This window comes from Hemitrygon akajei, chromosome 5 (genome assembly GCF_048418815.1).
Source record: "Hemitrygon akajei chromosome 5, sHemAka1.3, whole genome shotgun sequence".
In the NCBI taxonomy this organism is placed as follows: Eukaryota; Metazoa; Chordata; class Chondrichthyes; order Myliobatiformes; family Dasyatidae; genus Hemitrygon; species Hemitrygon akajei.
The window spans coordinates 172,340,443-172,360,076 of record NC_133128.1 but is presented as its reverse complement, the minus strand read 5'-3'; the positions used below and the strand labels follow the sequence as shown (position 1 = coordinate 172,360,076).

Sequence of the window (19,634 nt, the reverse complement as noted above, 5' to 3'; positions counted from 1 at the left end):
CCTGGACAAGCCGGCGAGCACTGTGAGGGTAATGTTTTTTGACTTCTCCAGTGCGTTCAACACCATCCGCCCTGCTTTGCTGGGTGAGAAGCTGACAGTGATGCAGGTGGATGCTTCCCTGGTGTCATGGATTATTGATTACCTGACTGGCAGACCACAGTACATGCGCTTGCAACACTGTGTGTCAGACAGAGTGGTTAGCAGCTCTGGGGCTCCACAGGGGACTGTCTTGTCTCCCTTTCTCTTCACCATCTGCACCTTGGACTTCAACTACTGCACAAAGTCTTGCCATCTTCAGAAGTTTTCTGATGACTCTGCCATAGTTGGATGCATCAGCAAGGGAGATGAGGCTGAGTACAGGGCAACGGTGGGAAACTTTGTCGCATGGTGTGAGCAGAATCATCTGCAGCTTAATGTGAAAAAGACTAAGGAGCTGGTGGTGGTGGACCTGAGGAGGGCCAAGGCACCGGTGACCCCTGTTTCCATACAAAGTGTCAGTGTGGACATGGTGGAGGATTACAAGTACCTGGGGATACGAATGGACAATAAACTGGACTGGTCAAAGAACACTGAGGCTGTCTACAAGAAGGGTCAGAGCCGTCTCTATTTCCCGAGGAGACTGAGATCCTTTAACATCTGCCGGACGATGCTGAGGATGTTCTACAAGTCCGTGGTGGCCAGCGCTATCATGTTTGCTGTTGTGTGCTGGGGCAGCAGGCTGAGGGTAGCAGACACCAACAGAATCAACAAGCAAGGCCAGTGATGTTGTGGGGGTGGAACTGGACTCTCTGATGGTGGTGTCTGAAAAGAGGATGCTGTCCAAGTTGCATGCCATCTTGGACCATGTCTCCCATCCACTCCATAATGTAGTGGTTAGGCACAGGAGTACATTCAGCAAGAGACTCATTCCACTGAGATGCAACATTGAGCGTCATAGGAAGTCATTCCTGCCTGTGGCCATCAAACTTTACAACTCCTCCCTCGGAGTGTCAGACACTCTGAGCCAATAGGCTGGTCCTGGACTTATTTCCACTTGGCATAATTTACTTATTATCATTTAATTATTTTTGGTTTAATTTTGCTATATTTCTACTCCATTCTTGGTTGGTGCAACTGCAATGAAACCCAATTTCCCTCGGGATCAATAAAGTATGCCTGTCTGTCTGTCTAGTACTTATCAGGTGAGTGCCGGGCCACCCTTTTCCATAGATAAGCTATTGAAGTTATCTAGTTCACAGAGAGAATACAAACAAAATTTATGAAAACTTGTAAATTGAAGTAGTTTCAGAGAGAATGCAAAGGAACATGAAAGCTGCAAAATGCAGAGATGTAGGGAATAACCAATATATCAGGCCATGCTAGTGGAGAAGTAAAGTAAATCATAATTCCAGACAGAAAACAGAATTAGTCACTTCTAATACAAAATAGGGAAAGTGAGTTACCTGAAGTTACTGAACTCAATATTCAGTCTCAAAGGCTGCAATATGGCCAGATAGAAGATAAAATACCATTCTTCAAGCTTGCATTGGGTCTCATTATCACAGCACAAGAAGCCACGGATAGGCAGGTCGGAATGAATGTGAAATGGAAAATTAAAATGGCTTAAAGACTGAACGCAGATGCTCTGCAGTCACGCAATCTGTGTTTGAATTCTCCATTGTGGAGGGGACCCCATCATGAGCACTGAATTCTGAATGCAAACACGAGGAAATCTGCAGATGCTGGAAATTCAAGCAACACACACAAAATGCTGGTGGAACGCAGCAGGCCAGGCAGCATCTATAGGAAGGAGCACAGTCAACGTTTCGGGCCAAGACCCTTCATCAGGACTAACTGAAAGAAAAGATAGTAAGAGATATGAATGTGGGAGGGGGAGGGGGAAATCCGAAATGAAAGAAGACAGGAGGGGGAGGATAAAGCTAAGGGCTGGAAAAGTGACTGGCAAAAGGGATACACAGCTGGAAAAAGTATCATGGGCTGAGAAGCCTAGGGAGAAAGAAAGGGGGAGGGGAGCACCAGAGGGAGATGGAGAACAGGCAAGGAGTGATTGTGAGAGGGGCAGAGAGAGGAAAAAAAGAGAGAAAAAAGGGGGGGGGAATAATATTATTTATTAATCCCCCCTTATATTTCTCTCTCTGCCCCTCTCACAATCACTCCTTGCCTGTTCTCCATCTCCCTCTGGTGCTCCCCTCTCCCTTTCTTTCTTTCTTCCTAGGCCTCTTGTCCCATGATCCTTTCCCTTCTTCAGCTGTGTATCCCTTTTGCCAATCAACTTTCCAGCTCTTAGCTTTATCCCTATCCCTCCTGTCTTCTCCTATCATTTCGGATTTCCCCCTCCCACATTCATATCTCTTACTATCTTTTCTTTCAGTTAGTCCTGACAAAGGGTCTCAGCCCGAAACGTCGACTGTACTTCTTCCTATTGAATTCTGAACACTATTTTGGAACTGCAAGGAAATCACTGCCTGTTAGCATCTGTGGAAAAACAGTTATTGTTTCAAATTGAAGACTCTTTATCAGAAATGAGAAATAGGCAAAGGAATGATTTAATAATTTTTACAAGTATGTAGATAAGATGCATGGTGGAAAATTACACCTTAGTGTATTTTAGTCTCAATTTGCTGCCTGATTCATTTTTAAAAAGTGATCATAATCAACAAAATTTATTAAGACAGAAAAAACTTGCCACTGAGAAACATATTAATAATCGGAGCTCAAAAATAGGTTTGTATATACCAAGGTTTACCTCTTCCTCCAACGCAATTTCTATTTTTCAAATTCAACGCAAGTAAGGAAATATTCAGCAGTCAGGTCACACTTATGTAAAGAGAAATAAAGTTAACATTTCAGATTTAAGGTCCTTTATCAGAATGTCAACATTCTCACGAAGCATTTCAACCAGAAACATTAATTGCTTCTCTTCCCATAGACGCGTTATATTTTCAGCACTTCCTATTTTTATTTTAAATTCCAGCATCAGCACTATTGTTTTAATATTTAGATAAGTAAAGGCCTATCTAAATAGTGGCATTGCAGATTTTGCATTTTCTGCAACATTTAGGGCAATGGGTCAGATCACCAAATCCACTTTCACTTTTTGACACTGCTGGACTCCAACCGGGCTACAACCAACAAGGTTCCACTGAGGCAGGGAAAGGATGGTACAGAAAAAAAACCTTGGTGTACAAAAGATGTAGAAAATCTAGTAAGAAGAAAAACTCTAGAAAGGTTCAAGAAACTAGGTTCTGATAGAGATCTAGGAAATTACAAGGTTGCCAGGAAGGAGTTTAAGAATGAAATTAGGAGAACTAGAAGGGGCCATGAGAAGGCCTTGGTCAGCAGGATTAAGTAAAACCCCAAGGCATTCTACAAGATGATGACCCATGTGAGAACAGGACCAATCAGAAGCCATAATGGAAATGTGTGCATGGAGTCGGAGGAGGTAGCGGAGGTACTTAATGAATATTTTACTTCAATATTCACCAGGGAAAAGTACCTTGGCTATTGTGGGGATGACTACAGTGGACTGAAATGCTTGTGCATATAGACATCAAGGAAGATGTGCTGGAGCTTTTGAAAAGCATTAAGTTAGACAAGTCGCTGGGTTCAGACGAGATATACACTAGGCTATTGTGGGAAGTGAGGGAGGAGATTGCTGAGCCTCTGGTAATGATCTTTGCATCATCAATAGGGATGGAAAAAGAACCAGAGGATTGGAGGGTTGCAAATGTTGTTCCCTTCTTCAATAAAGGAAATAGAAATAACCCAGGAAATTATACACCAGTGAGTCTTACTTCAGTAGTGGGCAAGTTGTTGGAGAAGATCCTGAGAGGCTGAATTTATGAGCATTTGGAGAGACAAAATCTGATTAGGGATAGTCAGCGTGGCTTTGTCAAGGGCAAGTCACGAGCCCGATTCCATTCAAATCACATCGATGAAGGTAGAGCAGTGGATGTAGTGTATATGGATTTCAGAAAGGCATTAGATTAGATTAGGTTCCCTATGCAAGGCTCATTCAGATAATAAGGAGGCATGGGATCCAAGGATACCTTGATTTGTGGGTCCAGAATTGGCTTGCTCACAGAAGGCAAAGGGTGGTTGTAGATGGTTTGTAGTCTGCATGGAGGCCGGTGACCTGTGATGTTGCGCAGGGATCTGTTCTGGACCCACTCCTCTTTGTGATTTTTATAAATGAGCTGGATAAGGAAGTAGAAGGGTGGGTTAGTAAGTTTGCTGATGACACAGAAGTTGGGGGTGTTGTGGATAGTCTAGAGGGTTACAGCGTGAGGTTAGAAGTTACAGAGACCTCGATAGGATGCAGAACTGGGATGAGAAGTGGCAGATGGAGTTCAACACTGATAGGTGTTAAGTGACTCATTTCAGTAGGTCAAATTTGAAGATAGAATATAATATTAACAGTATGGCTCTTGGCAATGTGGAGGATCAGCGAGATTTTGGGGTCACATCCCTAGGACACTTAAAGCTGCTGCTCAGGTTGACAGTGCTGTTAAGGCAGCGTATGGTGTGTTGGCCTTCATCAACTGTGGGATTGTGTTCAAGAGCTGTGCAGTAATGTTACAGCTATATATGACCTTAGTTATACTCCACTTGGAGTAATGTGTGATGTGTTCAGTTCTGGTCACCTCACTACAGGAAGGACGTGGATACTATAGAGAGAGTGCAGAGGAGATCTATAAGGATGTTGTCTGGATTGGAGAGTATGCCTTATGAGAATAAGTTGAGTGAACTTGGCCTTTTCTCCTTGGAGCAATGGAGGAGGAAAGGTGACCTGATAGAGGTGTATAAGGTGACGAGAGGCACTGATTGTGTGGATAGCCAGAAGCTTTTACCCAGGGTTGAAATGGCTAACATGAGGGGGTATAGTTTTAAGGTGCTTGGAAGTAGGTATTGGGGGGGGGGGGGGGGGGGAGGATGTCAGAGGTAAGTTTTTCACACAGAGAGTGGTGGAATGCATTGCCAGTGACATTGGTAGAGGTAGATACAATAGGGTCATTTAAGAGACTCCTGGATAGGTACATGGAGCTTAGAAAGATAGAGGGCCATGCACTAGGGAAATTATAGGCATTTTCGAGAGTAGGTTACATGGTTGGCACAACATTGTAGATCACCAGGCCTGTAACGTGCTGTAGATTTCTATGTTCTAACAACTCAGATCTCTCTCTCAGCCAGGGCTTGGACTTGGCATCTGTTCACCCAATCCCAGATCCATCTGTTTCTGCACCAGACACCACAAACCAAAACTGGAATGGAGCAAAGAACCACAATGTACTAAGCAATGTAAATAGAGGGAAAAGAAATGATAGCTACCAAGGTTAAACAGTATCTATAATTTAATGATGCAATTTAAATGTTTTTAATGAAGTGTTTCAGCACTTCCCTTCATCTACTTCCATGAAATGAGCATGTCTAGTGACTGCCGGAAATTAATGCCATACATTGAAGTAAATACTCTTTGTTTTGCAACATCCTTTGCTCAAAATTACCAATATTTTTGGAAGTGTGTCCCACAATGTGGGCAAGAGCTTTATGATGGTATTGGGTTTGCCGACCGTGAAGTTCTAAACTTAAGCAAAGACACTAAGCCCCTTTGGATACAACCAGCAATGAGTATCCTCACTAAAGGGAGATTATACTGTAACTACCCAACCTTCAAAGACAAGGGGCTCTCTTTTCCCTACCAAGGAGAAGATACTTCCAGCTAACAAAATAGTTTAAAACAGTTCATTTATTTTTAATGACACACATTTAAATCCAAACTGCATTCTTAAAACACATTTAAAACTGAGGATTTTCTATCTTAATAAAAATCATATCCGAATTACAAACCATTTCTAAAACACAAAGGATTTCCTAAACACAAGTACAGTAAACTAAAAAGACATGCCAATAAGCAGATGAACCAGCTATCTGTTGCAGAAATCAAAGCTAGAAGAATGGACTCTAGTTCACCCTGTGTTTATTCTATGTCTTTTGATGTTCCTTATCCCATTCCTAATAAACCTTAACTGGCTGTCCACATTTATACCCTTTTTCTGCCAATAACCTCAGACATATATAATATTCTTTCAGAATCCCTTTTTACACAAATGAAATTATCTAAAAGATTCTTGGAGAGAAATTCCCCAGATACTCACAATTAATGCAGTGAAGCTCATTTTTTGAGTACATAAACCTTCCAACTTATTAATATGCTAAGTGATGTCTCCATCTGGTCTGCAAGTTTCCTTGGACTTGAAACTTGAAGCCTCTTAAGCAACAATAAGCCAACGCACTGACTGAACACCATGCTTTCTAGAGATGACACACCTGTTTACAAAACTGCCCTTCTAACTTCAACTGGATTACTGCTTTCCATTTACATTTAGAACTGAAGACTAGCCCCCATTTATGACCAGAAGCTAATTAGTTGGAAGACTAATTTACAAATATTGATACTTACAAGTGGCAATTGCTGTGTTTAAAAAGCCAAGCTTGGCAAAAAGAAAAGATCTTCTGGCCCAGGAAGTGAATATCCATCACAATGTAACTTTACCTTAATATACATATTTTGCCCATTGCCTTTTCCTCTATTTCTTCTCAAACACAACTAAGCAAAAAAATTGCTGGAAGCCAAACAGAAACATTCCAACTCTAAGACTAACTAAATTCCAATGTCATATCCTGGGAAAGTGCATACGTACGTATGTTGTAGATTTTGCTCTGATACTAGTGTCAATGACTGAGCAAAATTAAGTTCAGGTTCAAGCTATAGGGAGAAATTCAACATATGAAGATATTAAAGTAAATTCCACAGATTTTACAGAGCAGTTCCAAATTATTTTAAGTAATGCAGAATTAAATAATAAATAACCTTGTGTTGAGAATAGTCATTTCAGTTACTGACAGTAAAGATGAGTTTTCTTCTTCCAGAAATGCATTGTGCATTATTTAAATTGGTTCACTAACAAAGAAAAATACATTTATGAATCACAAGAATACCAGCATGTTTAAGTCCCAAGATCACGACGCTCCAATGCAATTTTATAATTTCAGTGGAACTCCAATAATCTTTTGTCCGACTATTTGGAAATGCTGATGGTTTGGCATCAGGCTCATTTGCTGCTCTTCCTTTCAACTTACCAGGACACTGATACTCTCACACAGTGGGTTCTTACTGTAGAACTGTTTAACATCTAGAAAAAGGGAATTAAAATGTGTTTGCCTCTTAAAAGGAGTAATACCCAATGATCTATAAAACCAGCTAGTTGTGAGACTTTGATGACTCACAACCAAAGTCAAGAGCATGTCGGAGTTTTACTGAATAACCTGCTATATTACTCTGCACAGAATTGTCCGAGAGGACAGAAAAATTGTGTACTTAAGGTTACAGTCCTCAATCCAACCACTTCCCATACTCAATAGAATGCACCTTTATTTTGTTCTATAAACCTTAAGTGTATTGTCCATATATTTAATGTGCATTCTGCAGTTCATTTCCCAGGAAAGAGGAATCTGGAAGGGGGCCTTAGAAAATGAGTCCTGATCCAAGAGGAATGACAGTGTCATGTTAGGATAGCTACACTGAGGATTGAAAGACTTTGCTAGTTTTGATTAAAGACTCATTACTGAAAAATGGAGGAGGATATTCTAGAGGACCATAAGAAATTTGGAACCATGGTAGTGTAGTGGTTAGTGTGATGTTACAACAGCTCAGGACATCAGAGTATGGCATTCAATTCTGGAGTCCTCTGTAAGCAAATCTGTATGTTTGTCCCACATGCATGTGAGTTTCTACCTACAGTCCAAAGACGTACCGGTTAGTAAATTAGTTGATTAATAGGTTAAATTGTCCCGTGATTAGGTTAGGGTTAAATCATGGGTTGTTGGGCAGCACTGCTTGAAGGGCCGAAGGGCCTATTCGGTGCTGTATCTCTAAACAAATAAAACGAGATCATCTAGCCCATCAAAACTGCTGTCATTCCATCACGGCTGATTTATTATCCTCCTCAATTCCATCGCTCTGCCTTCTCCGCACAACTCTTGATGCCCTTACTAATCAAAAACCTATCAACCTCTTCTTTAAATATACCCAATGGTCCGTGGTAATGAATTTAACAGGTTCACCACCTTGGCTAAACAAATTCCTCCTTATATCTGTTCTAAAGGGAGGTCATTGCATTCTGAGGCTGTGCCCTCTGGTCCTAGATTTTTCTACTATAAAAACATCCTCTTCACACTTCAATCTCTCTGAATTATGGAGGACAGCATGTGTATAAATGTCTCTCTCCAGTAGACTTCATCATGATCATCATGACTCCAGCATTTCTACAATTTTTTAATGTTTCTTAATTGTACATATAATTTTTTTTATGTTCTATTGCCTGAGCAGCAGTGAACCATCTGATTGGCCTTTCAGAGTTCTCTTTGGGAACTAGTTGACTTGATCAGCATTTCTGATCTGGCTGTTGTTCACGATTGCACTTAATAAAAAAAAACACCACTCTATCTAGGCTTTTCATTGGTCAGTTTCAATGAGATCTCCCCTCATTCTTCTAAACTCCAGTGAGTACAGGCCTAGAGCTATCAAATGTTCCTCATGAATGCCTGATAAATAGTGACCCTAAAAGTCTATTAAAAAATGATAACTTATGAGGTGTAACCAAGTGAACATGGCAGAACAAAGTAGTGCGTAAAACCACATACGGGTTCACAATGAATTTTGGATTGAAATTACCCTTGTAAGTGTCAACCTCTATTACATTTTATTGTATTGTTTTTAATATTTAAGTTTGGGCTTATATTCACTTTGTAGTAGTTTTTTTAAAATTTCTGCTTCTAGACACAAACTGGCTATGACAGAATCAATTGTCTGTTAGGGATCACAACCTTTCAGTGAGAAGTGAACATTCGGTCTTAATAGCAGCATGGACTTTACCAAAATATTTTAAAACTTTTTGCTAATGGGTGGAATACAGCACCGGGAAGTGTATGACCATTTTCCTTGGTAAAAAAAAAATGAAAGGATCGACGATTTTCTAAATGGAGAGAAAATACAAAAAACCGAGTCACGAAAAGATTTGGGAGTCACTAAAGGTTAATTTGCAGGTTGAGTCTGTGGTGAGGAAGACAAATGTGATGCTAGAATTCATTTCAAGAGGACTAGAATACAAAAGCAAGGGTGTAACGTTGAGACTTTATAAAGCAGTGGTGAGGCCTCACGGAGTATTATGAGCAGTTTAGGGACCCTATCTTAGAAAGGATATGCAAAAACTGGAGAGGGTTAACAAAAATGATTCCGAGATTGAATGGCTTGTCACATGAAGAGCATTTGATGGCTCTGGGCCTGTATTAACGGGAATTCAAAGAACGAAGGGTTACCACATTGAAATTCTTGGAATGGAGAAAGGCCTCGATAGAGTGGGTGTGGAGAGGATGTATCCTATGGTGGAAATATCCAAGACCAGAAGACACAGCCTCAGAATAGAGGAGCATCCTTTTAGAATGGTGATAAGGAGGAATTTTTTTGTTTAGCTAGAGAGTGGTGAATCTGTGGAATTATTTGCCACAGGCAGCTGTGGAGACCAAGTCTTCATGTACAGTATATTTAAGGCAGAGGCTGATAAGATTCTTGATTGGTCAGGGTATGGAGGGATACGGGAAGATGGCAGGAGATTGGGGCCAAGAGGAAAATAGGATTAGCCATGATGAAATAGTGGAGCAGACTCAATGGGCTAAATGGCCTACTTCTGTTCCTATATCTTATTACCTAATATTTGTGAAGTGCACAGCTTGACAAAATATTGCCCTTATCATCTTCTGTTAAGCACAAGATAGACTGAACAGTTCTGGTGAAAGGCATCAACTTGAGAACTTAAATCTGTTGTTCTTTCCACAGATGCTGCATGACTTATTGAATAGTTCCAGACAGTTCCAACTCTCTGTTGATTTCTTCTTAAGCATATTCTTAAACATGTTTGCATTTCAAAGTAAACGGGCAATGAGAAATGATCAAGTTTCTCCAATCTTGAGTACTAGGTTTTTTGTGTATTCAGTTTCATCTGATCCTCAAACACCTAACATTGAATTCTCATACATTTTATCACGTTAAAAGAGTGAACTAATTCCTCTTTTTGCCAAACACCACATGAACAATTACTATGGTTTTCATACTCTCCACATCCACTCCATCTAGGTCTTTCAATATTTGATTGGTTTCAATGAGTTCACCCCTCATTCTTCTAAACTCCAGCAAGTGCAGGTCCAGAGCCATCAATCACCCTTCATACATTAACTCTTTAATTCCTGGGAACTTCCTCTAGACCCTCTCCAATGCCAGCACATTCTTTCTGAGGTAAGGGCCCAAAACCGCTCATGATATTCCAAGTGCAGTCTAACCAGTGCCTTATAAAATCTCAGCATAACTTCCTTGCTTTCATATTCTAGTCTTCCTGGAATGAATGCTAATATTGCATTTGCCTTCCTTAACACCTACTCAGCCTGCAAGTTAACCTTTATGGAATCCTGCACCAGGACTCCCAATCCTGCGCCTCTGATTTCTGAATTTGCTCCCCATTTAGAAAATAGTCTATGCCTTCATTCTTTCCACCAAAGTGCATGACCACACACTTCCCTACACTGTTTTCCATCTGTCACTTCTTTGTCCTTCCACCCAGCTTTGTATCAAAGATTTGTTTATTACCATAGTATGCATGCAGTGTTCAACTTTGAGATTCTTCTTCTCCGGATAGCCACAAAACCAAGAAGAAAGAACGGCAACATGATCATCAACCCTCAAAACCCCTCCCCTACACGAAATGCAACAAGAACAACAGCCCCTAGATACCCCTCTCCCAGCACAAAAAAACAATCAAAAATGCAATCACAAGAACATCAAACTCCAAACTTGGCCACAAAGCCTTCAATTCCATCATCCAAATCACTGACATATAACATGAAAAGAAGCTGTCCCAATACCCTGCAAAACACCCCTAGTCTCCTGCACTCAACCAGAAAATGCCTTCTTTATTCCCAGTCTTTGCCTCCTGTCAGTCAGCAAATCTTCTATCCATGCCAGTATCCCCCCATAATACCATCAGCTCTTATCTTGTTTAGCAGCCTGATGTTCAGCACCTTGTCAAAGGCTTTCCGAAAATCCAAGTAAACAACATCCACTGATTCTTCTTTGTCTATCCTGCTTTTTATTTCCTTGAAGACTTCCAACAGGCATTTCAAATGAGACCACGATGGGAACCCAAAGAGGGCAATCAATTTGCCAGAGATCTACCTTGGCCTCCTAATAATCAGGAGGCAGAGGAGGGACGTGCAGATAAATCATAGTAAGAGGCATGAATAATAGCATTGCAGTAGAAGGGGATTTGGAGATTTCAAATTCCATTATATTAACTAGAATTGTTAAGTGTATAAGCCATAGAAAGGGGAGGATGGAATTCTGATGTGTTCAAGAGAACTTAAGCCCCTAGCTACTGTATGTATCCCTACTGAAGGAATAACAGTATACATAATCTTTGGGAAGATAGCAGAAGTACTTAAAACGTCAGTGGAGAACATTTTGTTGATAGTGACTATAGCTGTGTCAGCTCTAGGGTAATTATGGATTGGGATAAGGGTGGCAGTGTTGTGAAAAAGACAGTTTTCACATCATAATACAAGACCTGGCAAAAGTAGACTTGGGAGCAAATATTTACAGTTTAGTCTATATTTGGCGAGTGGGAAAATGGAAGTAATGAGAGTTCTGGGCAACGTGTTCTCATAAGGATGAAACATTGAGCAGCAAATCCAATGATGCGAAGGCATAGAGGGCTGGATTAAAAAGAAACCAAAAGGTAGGTACACAGAACTGGAATCGGGGAAGCTCTTCAGGAGAATGCAAAGTAAAGTAGTAGTGTAAAGGAGGGAAAAGAGGGGAGATAAAATAGTATTTGAATACAAAATTCAGTAAAAATTCCCAGGGATTTTAGGGCCAATTAGGTACAAATATGGCAACCCCTGCATGGAGCGAAGGGTAATCTGTAAACTCAGTCAGATGAAGGACCTATGACTCGTTTCAATTTACTAAGGAGAAGGACAATAAAGCTGAAGAATTCAGGAAGGGGGCCGGTGAAATTCTGGAATATAATATGATTAAAAAGATCTTGGATCATTTAGCGGACTTAAAGTTGGATAATTCATGAAGGTTTGATGACTCGCAGGCTGACACAGGAAGCAAGGGAGAAGATTACTGAGGCTTGAGAATTTTTCACATTTTTACTGGCTACAGATGTGGTGCTAGCCGACTGGATGGCAGCAAATATTTACTAAATGGCTGATCTCTGTGCCCTTCTTTATTCTACCAAAGAAGCAGGGACAAGCCAATCAAATACAAGCTAGTGAGTCTGACATCAGTGGCAGGGAAGTTATTGAAACAAAACTTTCAGGGATGGAATAAATCTTAATTTGGGGGGGCAGGGTCAACCAAACATAACTGGCATAGCTTTGTTATTAGAAAATCTTGCCAGAACAATGTGCTTTAAGTTTTTGGTAAGGCAGTGTGGTTGGAAGCTTAGCACAAGAATTGTTGTTGGACGATAGTTGCTGACTATAGAATCAGAATCAAGTTTATTACCACAGACAAATGCTGTGAAATGTTGTTGTTTTGCAGCAGTATTACAGTGCAAAACCAAAAGATTTACTATAAGTTAATAAACAGTGCCTGTGATGGAACTGGCCAAGTCCACAACACCCTGCAGCCTCTTGTGAGCCATAACAGGCCGTGATGCAACCAGTCAGAATGCTCTGCGCCATACATCTGCAGAAATTTACAAGGTCTATTGTGGCACAACAAATCTGCTCAAAATCCAAATGATAACAGATGAAATTTAATCATGATATGCAATGTTCTTGCAAGAACTATTAATGTAGAAAGTAAGAACATTTACTATTAAAAAATGCATAGATTTAAGGCAAAGAGCGAGAAATTTAGAGGAAATCTGAGGAAAAATGTTATCATCAGAGGGTGGCTGGAATGTGGAATACACTGCCTAAGTAGATGACTGACGCAGGTACACTCATAATTTTAGATAAGTACTTGTATCACCAGAACTTAAAGGCTATAAACTGAGTAGCAGGGAAGTTATTGGAAAGTGAGAAGTACATGTACTTTATAGTTGGCAAGCACATGGTGGCCCGAAGGGCCCATTTCTAGGCTGCATAACTCTATGGCTCATCTCGGTGGACCACAGGAAATGGTATGGAGAAAACTGAAGTACAATCTAAATAAATAAATGATAATGTATTTAGCAACAAGGAGAGCATTGCTTCTATCCTATTTGCTTTGTGACTAGGATAAAAATTACACAATTGTTATTGTCTGGATTTTGCAGAAATTATGATAACTTGTCTCCCTTCACTGTTCACCAGTATTGCACTCTGAAATTGAGTTCATCTCAATAATGCAGCACAACTTCACAGGCTACAATCTGGAAGTGACTTTAAACTATTTCTATAACTCCCCAGAAATCTTGCATTTGGTTATACAAGGTCCAACTAAGTTTTCAAAGAATTAGACCGAAGTTACTAAACTATCTAGCTTTTATAAATGTAGGCATGTCTTTCAATATACAGAGGAGAGCATTCTGACTGGCTGCATCACAGGTCAGTACGGAATCTCTGTTGCACAGTATCAAAAGCGGCTGCAGAAACTCAGCCAGTTCCATCAATGGCACAATTCCTCCTACCATCGAGGACATCTTTAATGAGTGCCTCAGGGTGGCCTCATTAAAGCCACTCACCATCTGGAGATGCCCTGTTCATTTTACTATCAGGGAGAAGAAATAGGAGCTTGAATACCCACACTCCACTTTTGAAGAATAGCTTCTTCCCCTCAGTTATATAATTTCTAAGCCCATGAACACTACCTCACCATTCATCTTTTGAACATTTTATCTATTTCGTAACTTACAGTGATTTTAATGCCCTGCGCTGTATTGCTGCCTCAAAACAAAAATGTCAGTACACGTCAGTGGTAAAAACTTGATGCTGATTTCTGATTGAGATTGCACGTCTCAACACAATTCATTTTGAGCTCCAAGAGGCAGAAAAATATGTAGAAATAATGTTGAAATACATAAAACAAGGAACAATACGCCATGTCCTTCATTAAGGTTCACCACTGGTACCAAGACATTTAATAAATTAACGCTGGAAAACTCACTGAAGACCACTTATATATTCCAAAATGCTCATTCTACTCAAATCATATAAGTATATAAGAAAATGTTACAGTGACTCAATTCTTCCACAAGTAGCACAACTCTGAGAGGGTAGTTTGTGGTGCAGAAATGCACACTCCCTTCTATGCAAGCTGTGCATTCTTTGTTGCATTGCCTACTGCATTTCTTCTGAGAACTATGCATGTGTAGATTCAGCATGTCATCTAAAACTGTGACAAACATTTAAAGATGCACAGTAGAGTGTATCTGGACTGATGGCATCACAGTCTGGTAAGGAAACACCAATGCCCAAGAACAGGAAAGTCTACAGGAAGTGGTAGGTACAGCCCAGTCCATCAAAGCCAAAACCCTTCCACCATTCAGCACATTTACAAAGAGTGTTGCCATTAAAAAGCACCATCCATCATCAGTGGCTGCACCATCCAGGCCATGCACTCTTCTCATTGCTACAACTGGGAAGGAGTTACAGCAGCCAAGGGTCCCACACTACAGTTTGGGTAGGTCTGGTATGTTCTCAAAGGCACACACTCATCCACATAGGTCCTGATGAAGCCAGTGACAACAGTGATGTATTTATTCAGATTTATTCCCTGAATACTGTCCAGTCCACCAACTCAAAGCAGTACTGTGAGCATCCTCCATCTCCCTGTCCATACATCTTGGTTCTCGGCACTGGTACTGCACTCTTTAGTCTCTGCCTATACTCGGGGAGTAGAAGTACAGCTAGGTGATTGTACTTTGCAAATTGCAGGTGTAGGATGGCCCAGGAAACATTCTTGATGGTGGTATTAACAGTGGTCAAGTATGTTGGCTCTTCTGGCTCCACAGATGATATGTTGCTGGTATTTGTTTAGAGACTTCTTCAAGTTGGCCTGGTTGAAATCCCTCACAAGAAACGAGAAAGCAGCAGGATGCACTCTTTCATAATTGTTGATCACGATGCCCATCTCCTCCAGTGCCCATCCGACACTGGCCCAACGTGTACACCGCTATCAGGATGACGGCAGAAAACTCCCTTGCAGACATGTGACTGCTATATGCTATACCCAACGAGGTATTCAAATTTTTAAAAGGGTCATATTTCCTACAAAGGGTTAAATCCCAACCTACTCATTTGCATAACCAACTTTTTTTATGATGGCTGCCTCCCCTCCCTCTTCAGAGTGCTAAGCAAATTGCACCTATGAAAATGTCTGATGTCAAATTAATGCTTATTATTGACAGTTTCGCTTACAAACTCTTTGTCATTTGCCAATTATAGAAAGGTACTTTCAGCTAGCTACATAAAAATGTGAGAATCTTGTTACAGAAAAGTTTAAATAAAAAATCTTTTTCAAACAATATGACACTGGGTTCTAAAAAGTGGCACCTCCTTGTAATATTGCTATTTAAATACCATAAAATTATATAACATAATTAACATATAACAGTAACCCATTATTAAAACAAAATTAAACACTTGACTGCACAGAAATTTTGTACGTCATGTTAGCTGTGGACTATTCAACCTTGCTGCAAGACCATTATTATACACTAGAAGAATAATTATATTTTAAAAACAGAAATCAAAATAATAGTTTTGACCAAAATATATGCTGCCAAATGTCATTTTAGTTACATTATTACCATATTAATAAAAATATTTTGCTGATAAGTCACAAAAATTTCAGAGAAATATTCAGCTGAATATCTCAAAAATCACATTTACAGACTGCACTAACCATCTTCCCATCAATAAAGACAGTAGGGATTTTGATTTAGAAGCCAAATGTTATGGATTGGAAAGATTTTGAATATACTAAATCACAAGCTAAATGAGCAGAACTTGATCAATGAAGCTTTTTTTAAAACCAGATGCTCAGTAGCAACAATCCTTTACAGTTTTACTGTAGAGAATGCTTGACGTAGAAAACAATTTTAAAGTTTAGTCTGCCTCACGTGATATTCTACATGGAAAGTCATGACAAAGTATCATTTTAGTGTGAAGCAGAATCACTGTTACAATATTGAAAATTAATGTAAAATATCTACATTTCAGTCCATGTTTTACAGTCATGCATTTTCACTTACTTCAAGTAATACTTCTATTGAGGAAGCTTTTTTCCAGCAAATTTTAAGAAACTGAGTGGTGATAAACAGTGATTAATAACTGAATTGTGTAGAGATCCAAAAGCAAAATGAGTTATTGCAAGGTCATCAATCACAATGTAAATGTGTAGCCAGACTTCCTGACTGTTTACTGTAATCTGTTATGTTTAAAATGAAAGATACCTGAAAATACTATGTTAACTTCTTATTTTCTTGTCTTTTTTTGTTGTGAATTAGAAAACTCATTCAGAAGAAAGATATATCCAATGTTTGGGACTATAAAAAGGAATATATCTTTTAAGGGTTTTAGGAACTCTGTATCAATATTAAGTGACTTAAGAAATTCCAAAATCCTACCTTGATTGGGGCTGTGGAGAAATAAACCTTTCTGTGTAACTTTGGCTCTTCTTCTTCTTCAGAAAGTCCAGATATTTCCTCGTAGTCATCATCAAGGACATAGTCAACTTCTTCATCATCACACTTGCTTTTGCTTTCTTCTTGGAAAGACCCTTCAGTATCTTTATCATCCACAAATGCAGCATTCTCAATCCCACAAACTGCTGATCCCAAGAACACCTTTCCACTAATTCTGTCTTCCTCTTCAGTATTCTCTGTATCCTCATCCTCCTCTTCTCCAACACTATCATTTGATTTACTTGTTATATCATCAAATGTCAGCTCTTCATCTTCCTTGCTTTTAGAAACTTCACATTTCTGCCCCATCTCTTGGCTAACACTCTGAAGTTGCCCCATCTCCCTCCCATCAAAAACGTTATCGAATTCAATTTCACTCTCTGAAGATTCATTCTGAACTTCCACCAACTCAGCTCGAACTACTCCTATCTTGTTTGGAGGTAGATTTGAAACATCGTTGTCCAATTCATTGTTGAATGAAGTACTGGTTGCAACAGTACTTTTATGAAATGTATATGCCTCAGAATCTTCACCAGACCCGTCTGCATTTTGCGTCTTGAAACTAGTATTACAATCGTCTATTATTGCCTCTTTCGGATCTTTGCTTTTTGTCGTGGAAAAATTCACTGAAATCGAAGACGACCATTTCACATCATCTCCTGCAGGGGGTGCGCCTTTACTAGTAAATGAAGTGCTGGGTGACTTTTGGTGCCCTCCAGTAATCCGATATTCACTCGCACCGCAGTTTGTTTTGTTGTCTTTGTTTGCTTCATCGCTGTCGCTATCCGCGAGAAAGCTTTCTAATCGTCGAGAAATTGGCCCGGCGTTTAGTGACGAACGAGGCTGATTATGTTTTATATCTCCAGCGGTTTTCTGATTCTCTCTCGAACTGCTGCTGGACAGAGCTGTGGTATTTAAATCACTCTTAACTTTCCTGACTCCGCTTTCTGAAGACGATGAGCTGCTCCTTTTACCTTCTGAAGAATAATTACTCGTTGAACTTCTATGCTCGCTTTTTTGATTGGTTTTATCAAACACTTTTTCCCCAATTTGACGCTCGAAAAGTTTTCTCGTTTCGGTGAATTTTTCAGCCATACTCGTTTTATCCAAATCTCCATCTTCACTGTGCTTTCTGTCAGAACTAGTAGGCATTTTATGACATGACTTCTGGACGCTACTACAGACAGCTCCACTTGGTTGTTTTAGCGGAGAAAGTGGGCGCAAATCAGCCTTGCCGGTTTCATTCATTTCAGTCGCGTCATCTGCCGGGTTACCCATTTGTAACAACATATTTTTTATTTTGTGCACGCGATTACCGAAATGTCTTCCCCGCAAATCGTCTCTATGTTCAGTTTCTCGATTTGATCTTTGGACACCCATTTTAGAATTATTATCCTGATGGCTTCCATCAAAAGTACACCTCAGAGCCTGAAAGTCCGCCTTGTACGCATTCCTGTGGGGCGATGCGCTCCTGAACGTCCTTTCTCCTTTACCTTCAGCTTTCATCATATTAGATCAGTTCGACCACTCAGACACGAAGGCAACTGTTAGCCAAGTCTGGGTGGCCGCCCCGGGAGGTGACCGACGGCTCCTTCGCCACAGGACAAAATGTGAAAGGCCACTTCTGGGCTGAACCCTCGGCGGTTACTTGGGCGGGTCGAGGCTCTCCATCTGCAGAAAGGAAAATGAGCCGAGAAGAGTCACAATGATCGAGCGGCAACTTTTAGGGCGTTGTTAGAAGTGTGTTGGCGCGGGCAGAGTCGGCGCGACACGGCGGCCTGGACAGCAGACTGAGCGGCGGCCGTTGGCCCGGCCCGGCCTGGCCCGGCTCTCCCGCGCCAACCACATGGGTGCGCTCGGCCGCGGCCGGGAGACCACCCCGGGCTTCGACTTCGCTCGGAACTCCCGTCAGCGCTTCAGGGAAGGAACCCGTCTGCTCCGTCTTCCTCCCGCCCACTTTCACACAGAGAGAGAGGGGGAGAGAGAGAGAAGGGGAAGGGAAGGTGAGGAGTGAGTTCGCCCTCCCCGACCCCCGGAGCACGACCCCCCCCAAGCCTTCGGTACCGGTAGGGAGTCGGTCTGCACTTTTCCGTGCCGTTCCCTTCCTTGCTGCTCCCTAACTGCGGGCCATCGCCATGAGCGCGTCCTCCTCCCAACTTGCGGGGCGGGAGCGCGCACTCCCGCGGCCGTGAGCCCAGCCCTGCGCTCGCCGCTGACACCCGCCCGGCTTTCGCGATTGCACTTTGCTCGGGCGACAAAGGTGTTGAACGACGTTAGAAAGCATACACACACTCACTCACACGAAGTTGCGGAGGCAGACGTGGCCGGACCGGTTCGACGCGCTCATGTCTTCTTGGATAATTTGCCGAAATCTCGGTAGGACTTCACCCGAGGAACAGAATGAATGGAAGTGCTTTCAGATCAGTACTTCTAAAGAAGATCTTTCCGCTACTTTTGTTAGGACGGTTTCGATTCTAATACTTTTTTTCCCCAAGTTAGGCGAAACTAACTGTGGCAAATCAATAAATTTGGCACGATGCTTCTTTTAAAAGAGCTAATACTGTTAGTAGTGAGGAATTTTTAAAAAAATTTTGTTTGTAAAGTGCCCCCTCATTTTTTCCCTCATCGAATGTGTAATATGTAAGGAGCCAGAGACGCAAGTTTGCCGCCAATGTGGAAGGGCTCTTCTGGGGTGGGTATTCGACAGTATGGGTAGGAACTGCGGTGACAAAAACTAGTATAATGAAAACGGTGCCTTGAGAGATTTAATGACAACGTCATTAAAACAAAAATAGAGGAAAATTCAATGCATTTTGTTTTGCCACTCTTATTTTTAAATGTAATTAAATAGACAGTGATGACGAGTCACAGCACCATCATTTTGAGAACTTACAAAAAATGTTA

At 41.0% G+C, this 19,634-nt stretch overlaps 1 protein-coding gene across 2 annotated transcripts in view; it reads right to left on the bottom strand.

Moving 5' to 3' along the window:
* The window catches only part of ppp1r9ala (protein phosphatase 1 regulatory subunit 9A-like A), an 88,883-nt gene extending 69,954 nt beyond the window's left edge, over nt 1–18,929 (bottom strand). Inside the window, exons 1-2 of one of the 2 annotated variants that reach the window (XM_073047206.1) lie at nt 18,795–18,929; nt 16,674–18,401 (exon numbers count right to left, since the gene is read on the bottom strand). In XM_073047206.1, coding sequence (XP_072903307.1) covers nt 16,674–18,239 — 1,566 coding nt within the window. In that variant the 5' untranslated portion in view covers nt 18,240–18,401; nt 18,795–18,929. Of the gene's footprint in view, nt 1–16,673; nt 18,596–18,794 lie in introns of those variants that run through there. The other variant, XM_073047205.1, reaches the window with a different exon arrangement.
* Between the last annotated feature and the right edge of the window lie 705 nt (nt 18,930–19,634).